The sequence below is a fragment of the Empidonax traillii genome, unplaced genomic scaffold, assembly GCF_003031625.1.
Source record: "Empidonax traillii isolate 1590-97213 ecotype Southwest subspecies unplaced genomic scaffold, ASM303162v1 scaffold418:size511083, whole genome shotgun sequence".
Lineage (NCBI taxonomy): Eukaryota > Metazoa > Chordata > Aves > Passeriformes > Tyrannidae > Empidonax > Empidonax traillii.
The window spans coordinates 332869-353024 of NW_020955611.1; the positions used below are offsets into that span (position 1 = coordinate 332869).

The 20156-nt window shown below is 41.2% G+C and overlaps 2 protein-coding genes across 3 annotated transcripts in view; both read left to right on the forward strand.

Moving 5' to 3' along the window:
* Positions 1–2336: 2336 nt before the first annotated feature.
* Positions 2337–11857, forward strand: METTL16 (methyltransferase like 16). The gene is made up of 9 exons (XM_027894147.1): positions 2337–2503; positions 2619–2818; positions 5005–5145; positions 6157–6272; positions 7038–7180; positions 7966–8035; positions 9445–9534; positions 10424–10597; positions 10691–11857. Exons 1-9 carry the CDS (start codon positions 2376–2378, stop codon positions 11306–11308), a joined length of 1680 nt encoding a protein of 559 aa, XP_027749948.1. The 5' UTR covers positions 2337–2375; the 3' UTR covers positions 11309–11857.
* Positions 11858–13172: 1315 nt separating this feature from the next.
* Positions 13173–20156, forward strand: part of POLQ (DNA polymerase theta) — a 52920-nt gene continuing 45936 nt past the window's right edge. The window contains exons 1-4 of one of the 2 annotated variants that reach the window (XM_027894129.1): positions 13173–13288; positions 16902–17084; positions 17840–17970; positions 19316–19472. In XM_027894129.1, the coding sequence (XP_027749930.1) occupies positions 17015–17084; positions 17840–17970; positions 19316–19472 (358 nt within the window). In that variant the 5' untranslated portion in view covers positions 13173–13288; positions 16902–17014. Of the gene's footprint in view, positions 13289–13560; positions 13578–16901; positions 17085–17839; positions 17971–19315; positions 19473–20156 lie in introns of those variants that run through there. The other variant, XM_027894130.1, reaches the window with a different exon arrangement.

A 20156-nucleotide genomic window follows, 5' to 3' on the forward strand; every position in this document is an offset into this window, starting at 1 on the left:
AACAAAACACCTGCCTGTGTGTTTGTCCAAGTGCAGAGTGGGAAGGACCGCATGCATATGTCTGGGTGAGATGGTACCTATTCACCTGGTAGCATGAGCACCTCTGCAACTCTGTGCTTCCACCACAGGTCGGTAGGCTCGTGTCTACCTGCTTATCTATCTGAATGATTCAATGAATCTAATCTAACTGCAAATGGGACTGTATATGTGTCTGTATAGATATTTTAGCAACTTTTGAATAACTTCACACTACTTCCTGAACTGCATTCTGTGATTGCTACTTGGGAGTGAGAGCCATTTGGTACCATCTCCAGGCTCTCACCATCATTTTCTGACTGCTATTACCCTGGGTGAACCAAAAGTAGCAAAAATCAATTAGCCTGCGTCAGGTACAGGTTGTCCACACATTTGTAACATGGATTTTTTTAATCTCTCATCTTTAGACCAGAGAGGAACTTTCTATTGTAAATACACTAAATGCTCTGAATTAAAATTAGTATTTTTACCTCCGTTCTGATTTTGTTCATATCAGCTTCTTTTCTGTGACTGTGGATGGGGGCAGAAGAAGGGGAATAACTTCAAAAGTGGCAAGAGTGGATGGCTTGGTGGTCTCCTGTATTTTTTAGGAAAACCCCCCAACTTTTATGTGCTTTTATATGTAAACCTTAGCTCAAATGACAACAAGCTAGCTGAGGGCAGGAAGTAGGACTGAAATTAAATCCAGTTGCAGGTCTTCTCAGATATTCAAGAGTTAAAGGGGATGCTAGCACATTTAAAGTGAATTTTTAAACAGTATGCAATGAGTAATTTTGATTTGTATTTGGCTTTTTAAACAGGAAAATATCTTTAAATAAAAGAATAATACGTTATACTTTAATGTTAATCTTACATGTTTTTATCTGAGGATCCAAAGCATCATGTTAAGGCAGTTAGGGCTATTCCACTTGAAGGTTTCCTACTTGAAGCTTAGAAATTCCTGACAGTAAATGACAAAGCTGGGAACGGGAAGTCAGGTTTAATTCCCAGTCTGAGGCCTTGTTTTGCTATGCCTACAGACTATTTTAATTGAGGATGACTTTTTTGTTTGTTTGTTTTGCATCAGAGATAGTACAAAGCTCAGTGTAATACAGTTTTGCTTTCATAATTTATGTTCAACAAGCACAGCAGCATTGTAACTATTCAAAGTACATGCTGTAGATTGAAACTATGCTTAAATTGGGGAAACTCTCAGAAATCTTCCAAGCCTTGGGTGTGTTTTTTTGGCCCACATCTCAAACATTGTAATCCATCATTTAACATTCATGTGTTTCAAAGGTCATGGCACAAGGTAAACCACAAGCAGCAGGCCCCAGGCCACTGCTTGGTTGCCAGTGGCTTCATGCAGGAATTTTACAGAAATCCATGGCAATGAAGTGTTTCAGAGAACACTAAAATTCTCTTCAAGGTAATGAAGGTGACTTGGGTGGGTAATATATACGATTATGAGAGTGGAAGTTCCTCATGCTGCTGCCTGTGAGCCTCAGAGCAGTCTCCAGAAAAATGCAACTGTTTATGTAATTCTATTTATTTGCCTTACTACTAGTTGAACAGCTAATGCTGAAGTGATGATGCCCAAATATATAACATTTACATTATAATCGTACCGGGTACAGTTCTGGTGTCCCCAACACAAGAAGGACATGGAATTGTTGGAGCAAGTCCAGAGGAGGGCCAAGATAAGAGGGCTGGGGTACTTCCCTTACAAAGACAAGCCGAGAAAGAAGGGACTAGTCAGTTTAGGGAAGAGAAGGTTGCATGGAGACCTCATAGCAACCTTCAGTATCGGAAGGAGACTACAGGGATGCTTTGCTAGGAACTGTAGTGACAAGGCAAGGAGTAATGGATGCAAACTAAAACAGGGGAAATTTAGGCTGGATGACATTATTTATTGTGAGGGTGGTGAGACACTGGAACAGGGTGCCCAGGGAGGTTGTGGATGCCCCATTCCCGGCAGTGCTCAAGGCCAGGTTGGATGGGGCTCTGATCAACCCTCTAGTGGAGGGTGTCCCCGCCCATGGCAGGGGGCGTTGGCACTAGATGTTCTTTAAGGTCCTTTCCAAATCCGCAACATTCCATGAGTCTATGGGAACTGGTCGGTCGATGCTCCCTCCCAGCAGACCACTCTCCCCCCCCTGCCCGGCAGGCGATGGTCTGATCTGGGCGGTGCCAGGCTGTCTCCCCCCCGCCGCCTGCCGCACCTTGGTAGGGCCCGGGGGGCCGCGGTGCGCGCCGGGAGCGGGGCCGGGCGGCGGGCGGGGAGCGGCTGCGGTCCTGGGGGCTGTTCCCACCGCTCCCACCGCTCCCGCCGCTCCCGTCCCGCTCCGCCGCCGCCCGCCATGGCCCTCAACAAGTCCATGCACGCCCGCAACCGCTACAAGGACAAGCCGCCCGACTTCGCCTACCTGGCCGGCAAGTACCCCGAGTTCCAACAGCACGTGCAGACCACCCTCGCCGGCAGGGTGAGGTACGGCCGGGGCGGGGTGGGATGGGATGGGACGGGACGGGACGGGTGCCCGCCCGTGTATATGTGTTTGTGTCCGCCCTAGGGCGCCCTTAAAAGCGCTGCCTGTGCCTTTCAGCCTGAATTTCAAAGACCCCGAGGCGGTGAGGGCTCTGACTTGCACCCTCCTGAAGGAGGATTTCGGGCTCACCATCGACATCCCCGTGGAAAGGCTCATTCCCACCGTCCCCCTGAGGCTGAACTATATCCACTGGGTTGAGGATCTCATCGGCCACCAGGATGCTGAGAAGCAAGTGCTGAGGCGAGGCATCGACATAGGTACTTGGCAAAACAAAATGTTTATTTCATTGTTTCCTGTCAGCGATTTGTTACACACCCACAGGGAAACGTTAAGCTTGAGATACAAAAAGCTCTGACTTTGGCTTTGCGGATCCTTCCATTCTCTTGAGTGCAGTATTCTCTGGCACACAGAAAGTAGGCTGCTACTAATGCAGGCAAAAATGTCTTTCTAAAAGAATTTAAAAAAAAAAAAGAAAAATGATGTCGCTTCGCAGTGCTCTAACTAATGAATTTTGTTTAGTTCGTAATCTATTAGTTTTGCTTTTGAATGTCTACACAAGAGAGTTTGTGAGTTGCATAGCAATATTTTCTAGTGTTCCATTTAATAACATTTTTCCTGCTTTTATGGGTATTTTGACAGGTGAATGATCTGTCCTTTTTAAACTTTGATTTTTATTTTAATCTGTTTCATTTTAGCTAATTTCATGAGCTAAATTATAGAAAAGGCTTAATTAGGAACCAGGGCAAATGCTAGCAACGCTGTGTTTTGGTTGTAGATGGTCAGAGATTTCCTGTTTATTGTAGAAAAAATGTTTTTTAAACTGGTCTAAGCTTCAGCAGATGGATAATATTGTCCAGTTGCAGTCTATATTATTGGATAATAGGAGGACAATATTTGGATAAGGCAGCAGATTGATGTAAAAAGTTACTCAGTAGAGATGTGAATTTATAAGATGTACACTGATGCACATAATGTGCTTTTCATTAGAAGTAATAAAAGAAAGGCAAGCTCTGTAGGAACTTCCACATACAGATAATAAAATTGGCATTTAGATTCCAAATTTTTGGTTATTCTACATGGATTATTTAAAAGGCACCACTAGTAGTACATTTGAATTTAGTTCACATCTTTTATTTTGTCAATAGAATCTTCCTTTACAGTTTCAAAGGCTTGTTTTTGAAGATTGCTTTATGCTGAAGAAAACTCATAATGAAATTGAGAGAAGCTGGAATTTAATTTCTAACCTGTGTTTTAATGCTTGGCATTAAAATTAAAATTACTGACTTCCTCAGAGCTTGAGTTCAGGAGTCTGGGTAACTGTGCCAGATTTTACATTTCTGTTTTCTTGGCATTTGCTAGCATGACTTTTTATAATGAAATTTTTCTATTTCCTGAAATTTGCTGACTTGTATTTTTAGCTGGAGTTGTGCTGGATACCAGGTTTGTATCAATCACATGCTGTGTGCGCAACTGCTTTCCTTTTATCACTTCTAAATTTCTTAGCCAGCTTCTACGCATTTGATATTAGTTTTCAGTTTTGGAAATGATTCCTAATGAACTTCATCACAGTAGGTGGCTGGGTAGAAGAGACAGATCCTTGTAAGTCCTCCACATACTGCAAAATCTTCAGTTTGAGTTTGCATGAGCTTTGACGTTCCAACTCTTGGAGAGCAGTAAGTCATCCAAGAGAGATATTACAGGAGTGCTGGAAATTACCCCATGCTTTTGCCTACTTACAGACATTGTCATGGATATTTCAGTAAGTCAGTACAACAGACTCTTGATACATGTCTAAACTCAAGTTTTGTGGTGGTGGGATATCTTTCCCTTGTATCCATTCCCTTTAATCCTAAATTCAATAGATATTGGTAATTTGACCACCTAGATAAGCTGTAGTTATTTTGTGCAAGCATCTCGTTGTTACCAAGTTTTTGTCTGTCTGTCTTTTTAGTTATCTTAATTGATACTTGTTGTTTTTTGATAGTTTGGACATCTGAGAAAGTCTGGTGGAACAGATTTTTTTCTGTGGTTGCTGTATGCATCCAAGTAGATTATTTGTGATAACAGAAAAATGCGAAAGAGAAATATATTTGTGGTAGTAAAACTAAAATTTGCTTTAGTAAAACCAGAATGTATTTGGCTTTCTGTATGTAAATTAATCACAGTTGCATAGAAGAAAAATAGCTTAAAACAAGGTTAATAATTTACTAGAAAATTTATTCCAGATTATTACAGTTTTTATGTTACTAAAAGTGCATATTTGGCAGTGTTATTTTTCAAAATATGAAAATAAAGCTCACTAAAGATCTGAGTAGTAGATGATCAGTAATCAGCGTTTTCTGAAGTTAGTTCTTTTTGTTGTGAAAAGTACATAGTTAACAGCCACACTGGGTATAACACCAGAGACTTACTTCGCCTCTCTCATGGATTTTCACTCCTGCAGGGACAGGGGCATCTTGCATATACCCATTACTCGGAGCAACTTTAAATGGCTGGTATTTTCTTGCAACAGAAGTGGATGACATGTGCTTCAATTATGCCAAGAAGAATGTGGAACAGAATAACTTGTCTGATCTTATAAAAGGTATGATGTAATAAGGTATTTAGCAGCGTACAAATGTTGTGACGTATTTTTGCCATGTTCAGTGGTGTATCAGAATCTGCGTTCCTTCCAAATACACGCTCAATTGTTTTTACTGAAGCAGAATATTACTAAGGTCCTTGTGTGCTTAAACCAAAAAAACAGCTCATCTAGCATGGAATGTGTGGATACAGAACTATTCTTCTTACAAAAATCTGAAAGTTAAACTTCGCCCTGGGATGTTTTTGTCTCTGAATTTCTTGTCTGTTACTGAAATATTTCTTAGTGTTTGTGCTGCTTCTGCTGCTAGGAGACCTGGAGTGCTCCCCTTGGATAACTGCGTGACACTGCCACATAGGCATATCTTGTACAGATGGAGTTCTTTGTCCTCATTTCTGAATGAGGTCCTAACAGTGCCTGTGGTAGCAATAGCAGTATGCCAGAATTCGTCTGGAATGATGTTGGAAAACTTTCTGTAGGAACTCAGTGTACTAAAAGGCATTTTATCAGCTCTGAAATAAAAGCTTTGCTGCTGTTGGATTTTGGAAATGTCCTTATGAACAATATGCCCATGCCAGTCATGAAATCCAGAACTTGGTGTGGAGGGTACTGAGAGTTTTCTGTTAACTAGTGCCATCACAGGATTTTTAGTGTTTTGGTGGCATTTCACTATACTGGAAAAAAGGCTGGCAAAGGAACATGCCTCGTGTGAAGCTGTAGTGCCTGTAGCTGGAAGGCCTTAAAGCTCATTTGTGGTTATTTTGGAGAACTCAGTATAACTCACACAGTCCCTATTGTTTTAAACAGACTCGTGGTTCTGCTGCTGTGTATAAACATACAAGCTGTTTGTATGCAAATCCTTAACCTGAAGTCTATTTGCATGCTGATATTTGTTACATGTCTTTTATAGAAAGTATTGTTTAGAAAGTACAGTTTTTATACAATGTGTAACGTATATGACATACTAGATAGAATATGAAGTTCCTTACTGACCAAAATCACATTTTCTAATAGTGGTTAAGGTACCACAGAAGACACTCCTAATGGATGCACTGAAGGAAGAATCTGAGATCATTTATGATTTCTGCATGTGCAATCCTCCCTTTTTTGCCAACCAGTTGGAAGCAAAGGTAAACTAACAAACTGAATGTTGTCTGTACTTCAGTATTCTGTCAGTGCGAAGGTAGCAACAATTTAACCTCTTTACTTGGGGAAGGTGGAGTGGAAAATCACAGACCATTATGAAATAGCATTTAAGTCTTCTCCCTCCTCACCCCATGGCCCCTAAGGGAGTTTTGAAAACTTAACTGTTACCCTTCCGAAAGTGGAGGATGAGCTGTAGAATTGCACAAGTTCTTACTGACTTAGAGAATTAGTTTGGAAACTAGACAGCTAGTAAATCTGAAATCGGGTGCCTTCTGAATAACAGTGGTGCAGAGGAATTAGTTTCTGTCATTATGCTTATCCGTATTTTTTGTTTCCTTAGTGATGTAGAATCATAAAGCTCAGAGCAGGTCTTGCGATACCCACTGAATGCAGCCAGAAATGTAACTCTATAATATAGGCCAGTAGAATAATGATTTAAGATTTAATTAAACACTGTAGTTTGTAATTGTATAGATGCATGTAGTCAACATGTCTTACACACTTATTGGAACCACATACTTCATGTTAGCAGGATCCTGATGTGTGGCAAGTAGCTTACCTAGGTTTGAGATTGTAGCAATTTCACTGTTAAGCTTATTTAGAATGTATCTTTGTCTATTACCCATGGTTCTGATGGGGGGAGGATAACCAGAGGTGGTGGTGCTTGCTACCAACTAAAGACTGAGGCAGGAAGCAGTGAACAAAACAGACCAACATTTCATTAAATGTTCCTTTTCATTTTTATCCAGGGAGTAAATTCTCGAAATCCACGACGTCCCCCTCCCAGTTCTGTAAATACAGGAGGGATCACAGAAATCATGGCTGAGGGAGGAGAACTAGAATTTGTCAAAAGAATTATTCATGATAGTCTTCAACTTAAAAAGCGGTTACGGTAAGTGCTTTGTTCCAGTTAAAAAAAAAACACAAAACCAAACACCTTTTACCTTCATATTTGGCAGAAATCATATGGAAATTATATTTTAAATAAGGTATGTAGCTGTAGTCCACTGGTATCTGTTTGGCTTGTTTAAGGATATATGCACATCAGTAATTGTTCCTGAGCATCAAACCACTAGAACTCATTGTTGGAGGTATTTAAAAGCAGGAGACAAAAAAAGCCTGTATGAGTGACACTTGCAGCTTGCAGCTAAAATAGCACACACTTGCTAAAGACAGTCAGGGCTCATTCTTAAGGGATTCTGGGATGGAAGAGGGTTTATGACATTGTCTAATTATCTGTTCATTACCTGTTAGTATTTAAGTTTCCATCTTTTGCTGGCTGAATTTTAGTAACTAGCAGCTTTGCTTACTAAAAGGCACTGTTGTACTGTCTTGGGTGAACATAAGCTGCAATAAAAAACATAGCGAGGCCTTCTTTAGGAGAACATAAGCAGATGGTACGTCACTTCAGTTTTCTGACTATCAGGTTTTCACTCCCCCTGTGTTGTACGTCAATATCTATAGCTGTTCTGGAAGATTGCCTTTTTTCTATTATTTTTAAAATATCTTTCTAAAATACAGCTCCCAGAATTTTACGTGTGTTTTTTTGTTGTTGTTGTTTTGGTTTTAAATCTCCTATTGTTCTTACAGCTTTCTGCTCCAAGTAGTTCTTACTGGTAGTTGCCATTTTCAGTTGATCTCTATTTGTAAAACAATTGGTTAATGTGTTCTCTGCAGATGGTACAGTTGCATGCTGGGGAAGAAATGCAGTTTAGCACCACTGAAAGAAGAACTTCGAATCCAGGGGGTGAGTTTGTACAGAGTCCATAGATACCCTGTATATGTTCTATACAATATATACTATGTTTCAGTGCATGTAGGTAATTATTATTGAATTACTTTACTGAGGTTTTATTACAAGAAGGAACTGCAATGTCTATTTAGGGAAACAGTTAAGGTTTAATTATTGTAGATTCAAAGCTGACAGACAGGTAGCAAATACTGTCTCCAGGGTTTTGTCTTTATCTCATATTGAAGCATGTCTTCATCCATTCTAGAACCTACAGGGTTCCTGCTTTTAAATAGCCTTAACAGGGTTGTTGTGGAAAAAAAAAATCTAATTTTCTTTCCTCTTATCTAACATGAAATCTTGCAATTTTGGTTGATGAAAGAAATTGGAACATGATTGAGGTGACAGCATTGTTTATGTACAATTCAGGCATCAAGTAAAATTGAATCTTGTGTACTGTTTTCATTTTGATGGTTTCTGAAGGAAGCACAGCATAGTGTTTCCATACACAGAAAGTGATCATGAGATCTGTTCTTGTATATGGGGGAAGGAAAGAGAATGCATGATAAAATCAATTCCCAGAAGGATGAATTACAGGCCATAGGGAATCTGTAAATTCCATGCTAAAAGCAGATGCTGAGCTAGGCACAAAAGTTCAAGCAACTGATTTTCTTCTCTGTCCTTGAACTGCTGTACCTCAGTCCTAGTAAAGTGAGAGAAATCATTGCAAACCCTGGACAGGAAAGCTGAGGTTTCCTTTTGTATTTTTCTTTTTGTTCAGGTTTGTAATCTTTATTGCACCAGAGCTGAGAATATGTTTGTTTTAACCAAGCACATGTTGTGTTGTGGTTCAGGTTAGGATACAGCAGAAATGTTCCGGAAAGTCCGCTCATTGTTCAAACTGTCCTAACATTTGCTGTGTTTATTGGAAATTTTGATAGAAAGATAGGAAAATTCTAGTATAGAGGCATCTTTTCCTCTCTCGTTTTTCAAAAGTAGCAGATTTTTTTTTCTTTTTTTTTTTTCTTCTATGCAAGCCTGGGGCTTATGCTCTGGAGCTGGTGATAATTCAGAGTGAAGTGGGATGGTTGATTTTTATCCTTGTTAGTATTTAACGCATTCTCCATACCATACATAAATGCCGTACAGCATCCATGCATGGAAAGACTAGCCAGCAGTAACATCTGAGTTTTAGATTTAAAGGCAGTGTAAATCCAGACTTGATTTTTTTGGGGCACATAAAGAGAAGTGGGCACTGGTACCAGGCTTGGCACTAACCAACTTCAGGTGGCCCTGACGTCCCTGAGCTGTGTCAGAAAGAATCTCCATTTCTGTCATGAGAAAATATGCTTTCTTTCACAATGTGTGCAATAAAGCAATGTTGTTTGTGAATCTGAAATGAAGTTTTGTGTTACTTCTTTGCATAGGTTCCTAAAGTTACTCATACTGAATTCTGTCAAGGACGCACCATGAGATGGGCACTGGCCTGGAGTTTCTATGACGATGTACAAGTACCTGTAAGTAGCGTAATTCTGATTTGCTTGGTGATTGTCTGTGACTCTTGCTTAGGAAGGAGCTAATGAGCTATAACTACTGTGATACAAACTGTCCCTCTTTGGATTGGATGTGCTGGGCTGTACGGACAACGGGATTTCTTAGCTGGCTGGTGGTCTGTTAGCAGTTGTTACAAGTGATTCATGAGTGACCCATGTTCAGGGTGGGAAAAGGAAGCCAGTGTAGGAACTTCCTATGGGTTTCAGTGAAAGTAAGGACAATTTGTAATATGGGAGCAGTTTAGTAGTAATAAAAATGCACTAAGTTTGGGGCTGGACTTGAATTTAAACTTCCTTTTGAGAACTCAGATTTAATTTAACATGTAGATTCTGTTACCAAATAGTCATGATCATGTCTAACTAAGACTTGCCTACATGAATATAAGTGAAATTCATTCACCTTAAATGTGAGCCAGTTGCTTTTTTGGATCTGGATGTTCATATACTTGAAGACGGCATAGACAATAATCAACCTTATAGAAGACACAAGTAGACCTTCGGTGAACTTGGATCGAAGCGTGGATATTAGCAATTGACCTCTATTCCTAAGTGCAGCTGCATTTTCTCAGCTCACTGAGAGCTAATAGTCTTAAGGAACCAATGAAGCTTTTTGCCCAGCATCTGAAGATAAACTCCCTCTGTCTATCAGGCTATTGTAAAGTGCATGATCTTAGCTGGTTTTAGTCTAAAACTCTTGAGGGTGAAGTAAAACAGGCTGTGTGAATGACTGTTTAGTGGCTTACGTTACGCTCTTAATCCTCATGTCTTAGAGAATCATAGTCTTCTGAGTACAAAAGTCACCCCACTAATAATGGGTAGACCTGTAATTTGTTTTCTTTCTTCCTCCTTCTAGTCACCTCCTTCTAAAAGAAGAAAGTTAGAAAAACCACGAAAACCAATTACATTTATGGTTTTGGCTTCTACGGTCAAAGAGTTATCCATCAAAGCTGCAGCTATGGGCTGGGATGCTGTAGAAGCTATTGCTGTTGTTAGAGCCTGGGTAGAGAAGATTCTCACTGATCTGAAGGTACAGTATGAAATATTAGAAGTTAAAAGAACATTCTAATTGAAAGCATAACTGTGAGAGGATCAAATGAAATTCTGCTGTTTTCTGCAATAGGTTCAGCATAAACATGTTCCCTGTGGAAAAGATGAAGTTAGCCTGTTTGTGACTGCCATTGAAAACTCCTGGATTCATTTGAGGAGAAAGAAACGAGAGAGAATAAGGCAGTTACGAGAACTTCCTCGAGCTTCTGAAGATATTCTGCAAGCGATGGAAGAGGAAAAGAACAGCCAGAAGAGTGCGAGCAACAATTCGGACTGTGAAAACCCCAAGACCGAAGATTCTGAAGTGGGTTTTATGGCACCTGATGAAGATGTCCAGTTGACCACAGGTGATGAGCTACCAGAGGAATCTGCTGCCAAAGAAGAACACAGTGATCCTGTGAAGGAAGAGGAGATGGAAGCAAAGCAGGCAGAAGCATCTCTTGGCAAAGGTTCTGGTGATGCAGAGGAGGAGCCTTGCCTTTCAGAGGAAGCTAGCAATCTGACAGTTGAAAAAGAACAAAGCCCCAAAGAAACTAGTAGATGTTTTCTCTTTAAGTGTTTAATGAATGTGAAGAAAGAAGGAAATGATGTGTTAGTAGAAATGCACTGGGTTGAAGGACAGAACAGAGACTTGATGAACCAGCTGTGCACATACTTACGGAACCAAATTCTTCGACTGGTTGCTAGTTAGCCCATTTTCCTGCTTCGGTAAAGTAGGTCTGTCCTCAAATTTTGTAAACTATTTTTAATTAATTAAAAATGTCAGTTAGCAAAACCTGTCTTTTCCCCCCTTAAAAGAGTAGAATTAAGATAGATGTCCCCTCTAATGTTTTAAATAGCTTTTTCAAAGCTGCAAGGAGGACATGAAATGTACTTCAATGGACCTGAAGTCATGGGGAAGTTATAGATTTTGTGCTGCAGTTGTAAAACTACATGTTAAAGTGAAACATGTCTATGCTGTGAGCATTTCGAGTATCAACAGTGCTTATTCTGGTCTTTTCTGGCGCAATAGGTTTATATATTGTTTCTAAGTAGAATACTGAGATATTTTCTTCAATATTTTTTTAAATACTAATACAGGAAATGGTTAGTCTGCTGTGGGATTGTTTTCTGCAGTGAGGAGTCTTCAGCAAAGGATTTCAGTATGCCTTTTCTGTTTAATGTATTTAACTTTTGGTCTTCAGAGTTGCAGAATAGATACATTCTCCAAGTGTCAATTCATTAAAATAATTGAAGTGCATGTTGTACTTGTCTGGTGCTTGGGCTTTGAAATATAGAGGGGCCTACAGTTAGCATCTGGTTTTGTAAACTTTAACAACAAAAGAAGCTTTTTGAGCTGCTTGATTTTAAAGAGGATTTAAATATCTTGCCTCTACCCTTACGCCATTCCTTACACTTACTCAGATATAACTGCCTGAAACAACAGCACTATTCTTAAAAGATTTTGCTTCCATTTAACCTTAAGTGATTGCTTTAATGACAAGACTGAGAATACATGCTCATCTTTGAGGGCCAGAAGTTCTTTCTGCAAGACAAAGATGGGTACAGAAGCTTTAGCTTTTTGCAAAGGAAGACAACTGGAATGAACGCTGTTGCTTCTACACCTGACTTCCCAGTCCTTTTTACCACTGGCTGTTTTCCCAGAGTTTCTGTGCCAATGATCTGCTCCTGTGAGAAGGGAGGCTGAAGGACATGGATCTTCAATGCCTCAGAGAGGGTGTGTGTATGTGTTTGAGATTATGAACACTGGTGCTGCTTCCCATAAAGGCAGATTTCCAAGCTGTGATCCATTTCTCTGTAGGGATGTGCAGAACATGGAGAGAAGGTTTTCCTGAGAGTGGAGCATGAGTGCATATGTTACCCAGACTAAAACACAGCAGTGGTGGACAGCAGGAAATAACTACATGTGTTCATGCTCCTGGAACCACTTTGAACGTTCACCCTTAGTTCTTGATATTTCTGGAAAGATTAGTATGTTTCCTTAAGTTGAACTCAGAAGCAACTTGGAAAAGCCTTGTTTTTTGATATCATGGTTTTTAGCACTCTTTTGGGTGATGGACAAAGACATGCATTTTTTGGGTATTGCAGAATTTTCACTGAATTGCTCTGATACTCTCAGGAGAGATAAAACTGAGGAGAGATAAAACCAGTCCTGCGCTTTTAGAATCTGAAGCTGTTATTTTGGCTGAGCCATTCGAACCACTAAGCGAGGGCTGTTTGTCCTTTGTGCCATTCTCTGTTTAACATTTCAGCCATCTCCCCGCAAGGATGAAGCACCTCTACAAGGTAGGCCCGTGTGGTCGTGGCGTGCTTGTTTTGCCGAAGCAGACGCCGTCGCCTTCCTTAATTAACCTCAGCCTTTCATCTGCACAGCGCGAGTACCGCGCGCTCCCCAGCGCTACTTAAGCAAAGACAACCCGCGCTTTATGGTGACGGCGCTCCGGGGACCATCCTCCCCACTGCCCACCTCCCGCCCCTTCCCCGGGGCCGCTCGGGCCGCCCTCCCGCCGGCCGGGGCGGGGCTGGGTTTGAATGTCGCGGCGGGAAGATGGCGGCGGCCGCTCCCGCGGGCGGGGGGAGGCCGAGCCGCCCAGCCCCGCCGTTCCCCGGCGGGCCGTGCTGAGCCCCCCGCCCGGCCTCGACCTCTCCCTGCGCGGCAGCGGCTCGGCAGGTACCGGCGCAGGAGAGCGCAGCCCCCTCTCTCCTTCCTTCCTTCCTGCGTTCTTCTTCCTTTCCCCGCCTTTCCCACGGTCGTGCAGCGCGGCGGGGCGGGACGTGCTGGGCGAGGGGGAGCGGGGCTGCCCCGTGGGGCCCGCGGCGCTGCTGGAAGGGGCCGGGGACCCTCCGAGCCTCTCTCGGCCGTTGTCGCGGGGGAGACGCTTTGCCCTGGGGCAGAAGGCCCGACGCTTTGCCCCCGCTTTTCTCCCTCGAGGGCAGTGGCTACAGCTTGTGTTAGGAAGGTGGTGGGCGTAAAAGTGCTAATCGAAGGATTTTCCTGCACTGACCACTGTGTAGTTAAGGAAATGTGTGCTCTGTGCCCATTTCTGGGGTCGGGCCCATTTCATTGTATGTCGTTTCACTGTGAATTTCATTCTTGTCTTGGCCTCTAGGTGCTGCCATAATACAATAAACAGGGTAATCTGGTATACCAGGCAAGGCTTACCTGTGTTGTTAAATTGATTCGAGAATGCGTATACGATATACTTCTATACACAATATACAAGATGTTATTTAAATGTCTTGTGTTATACAGACATCTTGTGGTAAGGTGTCATATCAAATGGTTCTGCTCCCAGCTAGAGCTACTTAAACTGAAGCTTCTAGATGCTATACATACATTTTACCAGCTTATTGTGCTCTTGAATCACGAGAGAAATCAAGATGTGTGCAGCATCGAGTTATATATAACATCTAAAATCAAGATGTAGCATCTTGCAATTTCACTTCTTTTACGATTTTTCTGTAACTTTTTAAAGCATTTACACCTCATGGTCTCTTCTCCAGTCATGCCACACCTCCCTGGTGTGATTATGTTCTGCAAGATAGAATTTTGTCAATTTCTGCAAATGGAGCTGAGCAAGGCAACTTTCACATTTCCACAGGGCAAGTCCTCAAAGACAATTCAGTAAGCAACATTCTTGAGTCCAACTGGCCCCACATTCTGGAAAGGTTTTTGTTCAGAGAAATCTAATACCCAGTGCTTTTAACCAACAGTTTGTTATCTTCCTAATTTTGACTGTTTCTTAGCATTGTTCTAGTAGGTAAAAAAGAGGTTAATGTCAGTGGTATATTTCTGTACATAACTCTTTAAAGTCTCCTAAGGCACAAGTTCCCAAACTCATGTGCAGTTCTAATCTACACATATTCTTCAAAGGGCAGAATCATGTAATCCTTTATTCCTTCCATCTTTTAATGAAGTTAATTGGCTTTAACATTAGGAAAAAAGCTTGAGATCCCATCACGTAGGGTTTTTTTTTATGTTTCTGAATCCTAATTCTGCTGTATTAGTCACTGTATTGGATTTGCGTGGCAAGGGAGCACTGTAAGAGTGGCTTTTGTGAGAAGCTGCCAGAAGCTTCCTCTGTGTCCCATTGAGCAAATACCAGCCAGATCCAAGAAGGACCTGCTACTGGCCAAGGCTGAGCCCATCAGCGACAGTGGTAGCACCCCTGGGATAACGTATTTAGGAAGGGGGGAAAAAACCCCTGTGCAATGGCGATTGCAACCAGAGAGAGAAGTGAGCGTATGTGAGAGAAACAGCCCTGCAGACACCAAGGTGAGTGAAGAAGGAGGGGGAGGAGGTGCTCCAGATGCTGGACCTGATATTCCCTGGCAGCCCATGAGGAAGACCATGGTGAGTCAGGTTGTCCCCATGCAGCCCATGGAGGTCCATGGTGGAGCAGAGATCTGCCTGCAGAGGACCCCGCACTGAAGTGGGTAGATGCCTGAAGAAGGCTGTGACCCCATGGGAAGCCCACATGGAGCAGGCTCCTGGCAGGACCTGTGGCCCCATGGAGAAAGGAGCCCATGCTGGAGTAGGTTTGCTGGCAGGACTTGTGACCCTGTGGGGGACCCAGGCTGGAACAATTAATGAACAACTGCAGCCTGTGTCAAGGACTCATACTGGAGAAGTTCATGGATGACTGTCTCCAGTGCGAGGGATGCCACTCTAGAGTAGAGCAAGAGTGTGAGGAATCCTCCCCTTGAGGAAGAAGAAGAGGCAGAGACAACATGTGACAAACTGAGTGCAACCCTTGTCCTCCTGCGCCCCTGTGGGGGAGAAGGTAGAGAAAATTGGGAGTAAAGTTGAGCCTCGGAAGAAGGGAAAAGTAAGGGGATGGTGTTTTCAAGATTTTGTTTTATTTCTTGTTATCCTTTCAAATCCTCTAATTTGATTAGTAATAAATTAATTTTCCCCAAGTCAAGTGTTTTCTGTTATGGTAACTGTTGAGTGATCTCCTTCTGTCCTTATCTCGACCTATAAGCCGTTAATTATATTGTCTCTCCCCTGACCAGTTGAGGAGAGGAGTGACAGAGAGGCTTTGGGGGGGCATCTGGTGTCCCTCCAGGGTCAACCCACCACAGTTACAATTTAGGATAGACAATTAGGATAGACAGTGGTCTCCTCTGAGTTCCCCTTGGGAAGTCTGTTCTGCTTCATGACATACTTCTGTTCTCTCCCAATGGTGCTTAACTTCTTGTCTAGTATTTTTTGGTACTTGGATTACACAAAGTGAAACAAAGCTTTCAGAGCTAAGATATGTCAACTTTTTTTATATATATTTGTGTGGAAGAGAATGAAGGCATACCAGTGACAGCTAGGCTGGGATTAACCTCAAGGTGGAAATTTTTAATGTGTTGAGACTAAAAATGCTGCCTGCTTATTCTGGCTAGTATTGCTGATCCAGCCTGCCCTTCTTCTGTCAACAATAGTGGGAAGTTTCTTACAGTAGTCAGTACACTCAAGTACTTGTTTTTCATCTCGATTTGACAAAGTCTTTCACAAAATGCTGTTATGGGAACTTATATATGTAGGGGAGACCTTACTGTGGATCAGAAACCTGTTTTCTGTATCAAATGAGGAAAGAGACAAAAAGCTTGAGTTTTTGTAATGATTGGAAAAAGGGAGGAGAAGAAGAGGAAGGAGGCAATGTCTGTAGCTGGAACAAAATTGTCTAAGATTACAAAGACAAAAAATAATCAGCAAGCAACTTAATTAAGCTAGAGGAAATGGCAGTGTTGTGAAGATACTAATCAGGTTGATAAAACTGAAATATGACACACTGTGCTTGAGCTTGAGCTGCATGTTTAGTTTATGTTGTGTATTTCATTTATCTGTAAAGCAAGAAAAAGTCTAGGGTAGTTCTGTAATCTGAGGATTACTGAAGCCTCAGTCTCAGTAGCAGTGATTTAAAAGGGAAATGGTATAGATAGGGATGAGATGGCAAATACATTGTAATGCTGTTATATTAATCAGCGCTGAAGCTCTGTTTGAGTATGTATTTGGTAATTGCTGCTCTGTCTCAAAACCAAATACCAGAGCAAGAGTTTGGTGAAGAAATTAATTAAGTGTGGATAATGTTATAGGAGGAAAAATTGAAAGAAAGAGATAAGAGTAATAGTGAAACATTCATAGAAAATACTGAAAAACATAGGGCAGATAGTTTATTGCCTTTTCTCGTAATACAGGATTTTGTAGAGAAGTTTGACATTTAGGTGTATAACCTACATGACCTCAGATGCAAGGATGATACTTGACTTTTAACATTTTTCTCCTCCCAAAGGTCAATATCAGCAGGTAAATGTTCCTGAAGACCAAGCAGACAAGTTGCTCCTTGCAAGCTGGGGTCTTCCCAAAGCAGTTCTGGAAAAATACCACAGTCTTGGAGTAGTACAGATGTTTGAATGGCAAGCAGAATGCCTAATGCTTGGACAAGTTCTGGAAGGGAGGAACCTAGTTTACTCAGGTATGCAAACATCTGACAAAACCCTTCCCCTCTAACTTCTCCACTGCCATTTACAAGAACATGTTGGTGCTGAAGGATTCTAATGTGGCAGATAGAAAGTTCAAGATCCTCTTCTTTTCTGGAGACATCCCATTAAGATCTGTCTCATTGCTGTACCTCAAACCTGGCTTAATGGTCTCTTTTCCAATGTGAGGAGAGACTTTTTTCCCCATTTTCCTTTTTATTAAAGTTCCTTTAGAAACTGATAATTAGGAATCAGTTAATGTTGACTCTTTTTAAATTATAGACTGTGTCAACCAGGAACTGAATGATAATAGCAGTGGTAGACATAAATACTTTTGAGAATGTTATTTACTATCTGATTTTTTCAGTCCCTTTGTCATTTCTCTGCACATAACGTGTGTGGGGGGGGTGATGTGCAGAAGGAGGAGTAGTGCAGAAGGAGAGGTAGGACTGGTGAACTAGAAATCTGTGGGAAATTACAATTGCTTGCCTATTTTCTTGGGAAAAAGGTTCCATAGCAGCACTGGGAAGATGAAGATCTTAGAAGAGAGGCGGGAGATTTTTAGTCTTCTTGACTCTTTATGGAGTTGACTGCAAATATGGTTGTGGTTGTGGGTGGGAGACATCAACTGAAGAGTCCCACCCTAGGTTTTCCAGTAACTGCTTTCCAAACTAGGTTTGTGATGCTTGTTTGTTGGATTTCTTTTTTAAACTTTAAAAAAATTAATTACAAAAGTTGTTTTATTTTCAAGCTCCTACCAGTGCTGGAAAGACTCTTGTTGCAGAATTGCTTATTTTGAAGCGAGTCCTGGAGACTCGTAAGAAAGCTCTTCTCATCCTTCCCTTTGTTTCTGTGGCCAAGGAGAAGAAATGTTATCTTCAGGTAAGTAGCCTTCAAGGAGGTAAATTTATGGGTAGTAGTTGTTGGGTCACATTATTTAAACAGAAATGCAAAAGCATGGGTTTGGGGAAAAAAAAAATTCAGAGTCGTTTCAGAAAGGATTTGTAAATAATTAAAAATTTTCTCTAGGCTGAGATAAAAAAAATGAAAGTTTTAGCCAGAAAGGGAACTTGGAAAAATTTTATGGAGTCGATTATAACATTTTATTTCAGCTTTGACTTTTAAAGCATTGTTGCTTGCATTTATTCACAGATTTTATAATATACAAACATTAAAGGAAGTTTCTAATTAGAGATTGTGTCAGAAAAACTACAAAGGGAAGGTGTTAACATTATCTGAAAGGATAAAAAGATATTTTAGCTTTCCTTGGGGTGTTCTGCCACAATTTTGTGCCTTTGATTTCACTTTGTCTTCTTCACTCCAGGTCTTTAAAAACTGACATTACGGTGGGATCAGTATTTTTAAAACATAAATATTTTTTCTTGAAAATCAAACTTTGTTTCATATCAAACATTGTTTCCATTAGGTTACAACAATGACTAAAGCCAAGTCCAAATCCAGCTGGGATTTTTATTATGGTTTGTGGCATTTAGCACAATGTGGTTTGTTAATCAACTGAGATGGTGTCTTAACCTTGCAAATTGCTAGGAAGTCCTGCAAACTGAGTGCAAAAGCTACTTTGTAGCAATTGATAATGGAGACACCTTTTTGCTTTAATCTTGTAAAGCTGGAGGATTATCAATGCCGTGTTGTACTACTCCTGGCCTAAGGTTTGGCCCTAGCTGCACATATTTGAAATCATATGGTATCCTACCCATGAGGTCCAAACATTTGTACCTTTTGTTAATGCTATGTGTCATGTGCCAAATCTCTGGCCCTGCAGTAATGAGCCCTGGAAGAAAATAAGTTGTTTCTTGGCTTTGTGTCATCGTTGTATTTGGGGTTACACATTTGGCTTTTGCCCAAGATTTCTCAAGAGGAAGGGTTCTTTGTACGTAACCCAGTGGTATTATAAACTGTTGCACTGTGTGTTCTCCAACATTTTTAATATGAAATATTTTTATACAAAACAGTGGTCTTTACCTTTTACTCAGTTATGTACAATTTATCTTGCATTGTGTACTCCGTGGCTTCTGGTTTGGAAATAAAAAATGACAGTGGAGAAAAGAAGTATCAGTAACTGGCTGAGCTATGGCTTTAATCTGATTAGTTGGCATTAACTAGAAATTGTAAGTGTAGAATGCAGGCTTTTGTGTGATTCCAGCAGGCGTTAGTCAAAATTCAGTGTTGTAACCTTGGCATGACATTCTGTATCCTTGGAAAACAGTCCCTGTTTCAGGAGGTGGATGTGACAGTTGGAGGCTACATGGGAAGCATGTCTCCTGCTGGACGTTTCTCTGCTCTGGATGTTGCTGTCTGCACCATTGAGAAAGCCAACGGACTCATCAATAGGCTAATAGAAGAAAACAAAATGGACTCACTGGGTAAAATACCAAGGCTTGACCATTGTGGGGATGAGGTTTATTATGTATTCTGAGTACATGTAAAATCATGGGATGCTTTGAATTTGTTTTTGTATTTGGCAGACATACCAAACAGGAAAATTGAACAATTTTCTTCTTCCAGAGCACCTCTGATTTGGATTTAGGAGGGCAGTCAGCATTATTCCACGTAGCTCAGAATCTGGGATGAGTATGTAGAAGCTGCAGGTTTTATTTTTTCTGCCATGGATGAGAGTCCATGGACAGTGATTAGTTGCAATAAGCAGCAATTCCCATTGCTAGAAAATGTCTTCAATTAATAGAATTCAATTAAAGGTCTGAGATATGTTGGAGTTCAGGAATGTATTATGTTTGTTTGTTTTGGACAGAGATCGTGGAATTTATGATCTGTCTTCATTTAGCTGGAGAAAGAGAAGAGATTATGTTTTGTGCTCCTCTGGATCCAGATAAGCAGAATGATAGGGCTCCTCTGGGTAGGCATGGTGACTAGGAGGGCTGTGGCATTAATTTCTGTCTTGTAGTTCGCTCAAAAGCCCCCTGTCCTTGTAACACTGGCTTCTGGGTCGCTGTGGCCCTCATGGCCACTAGGTAAGGGTAGTATTCATTTAGTATTTGGGAGGAGATATAAAACCTGAAGAAGCCCAGTGCTTCCAGTGAGCACTTGGA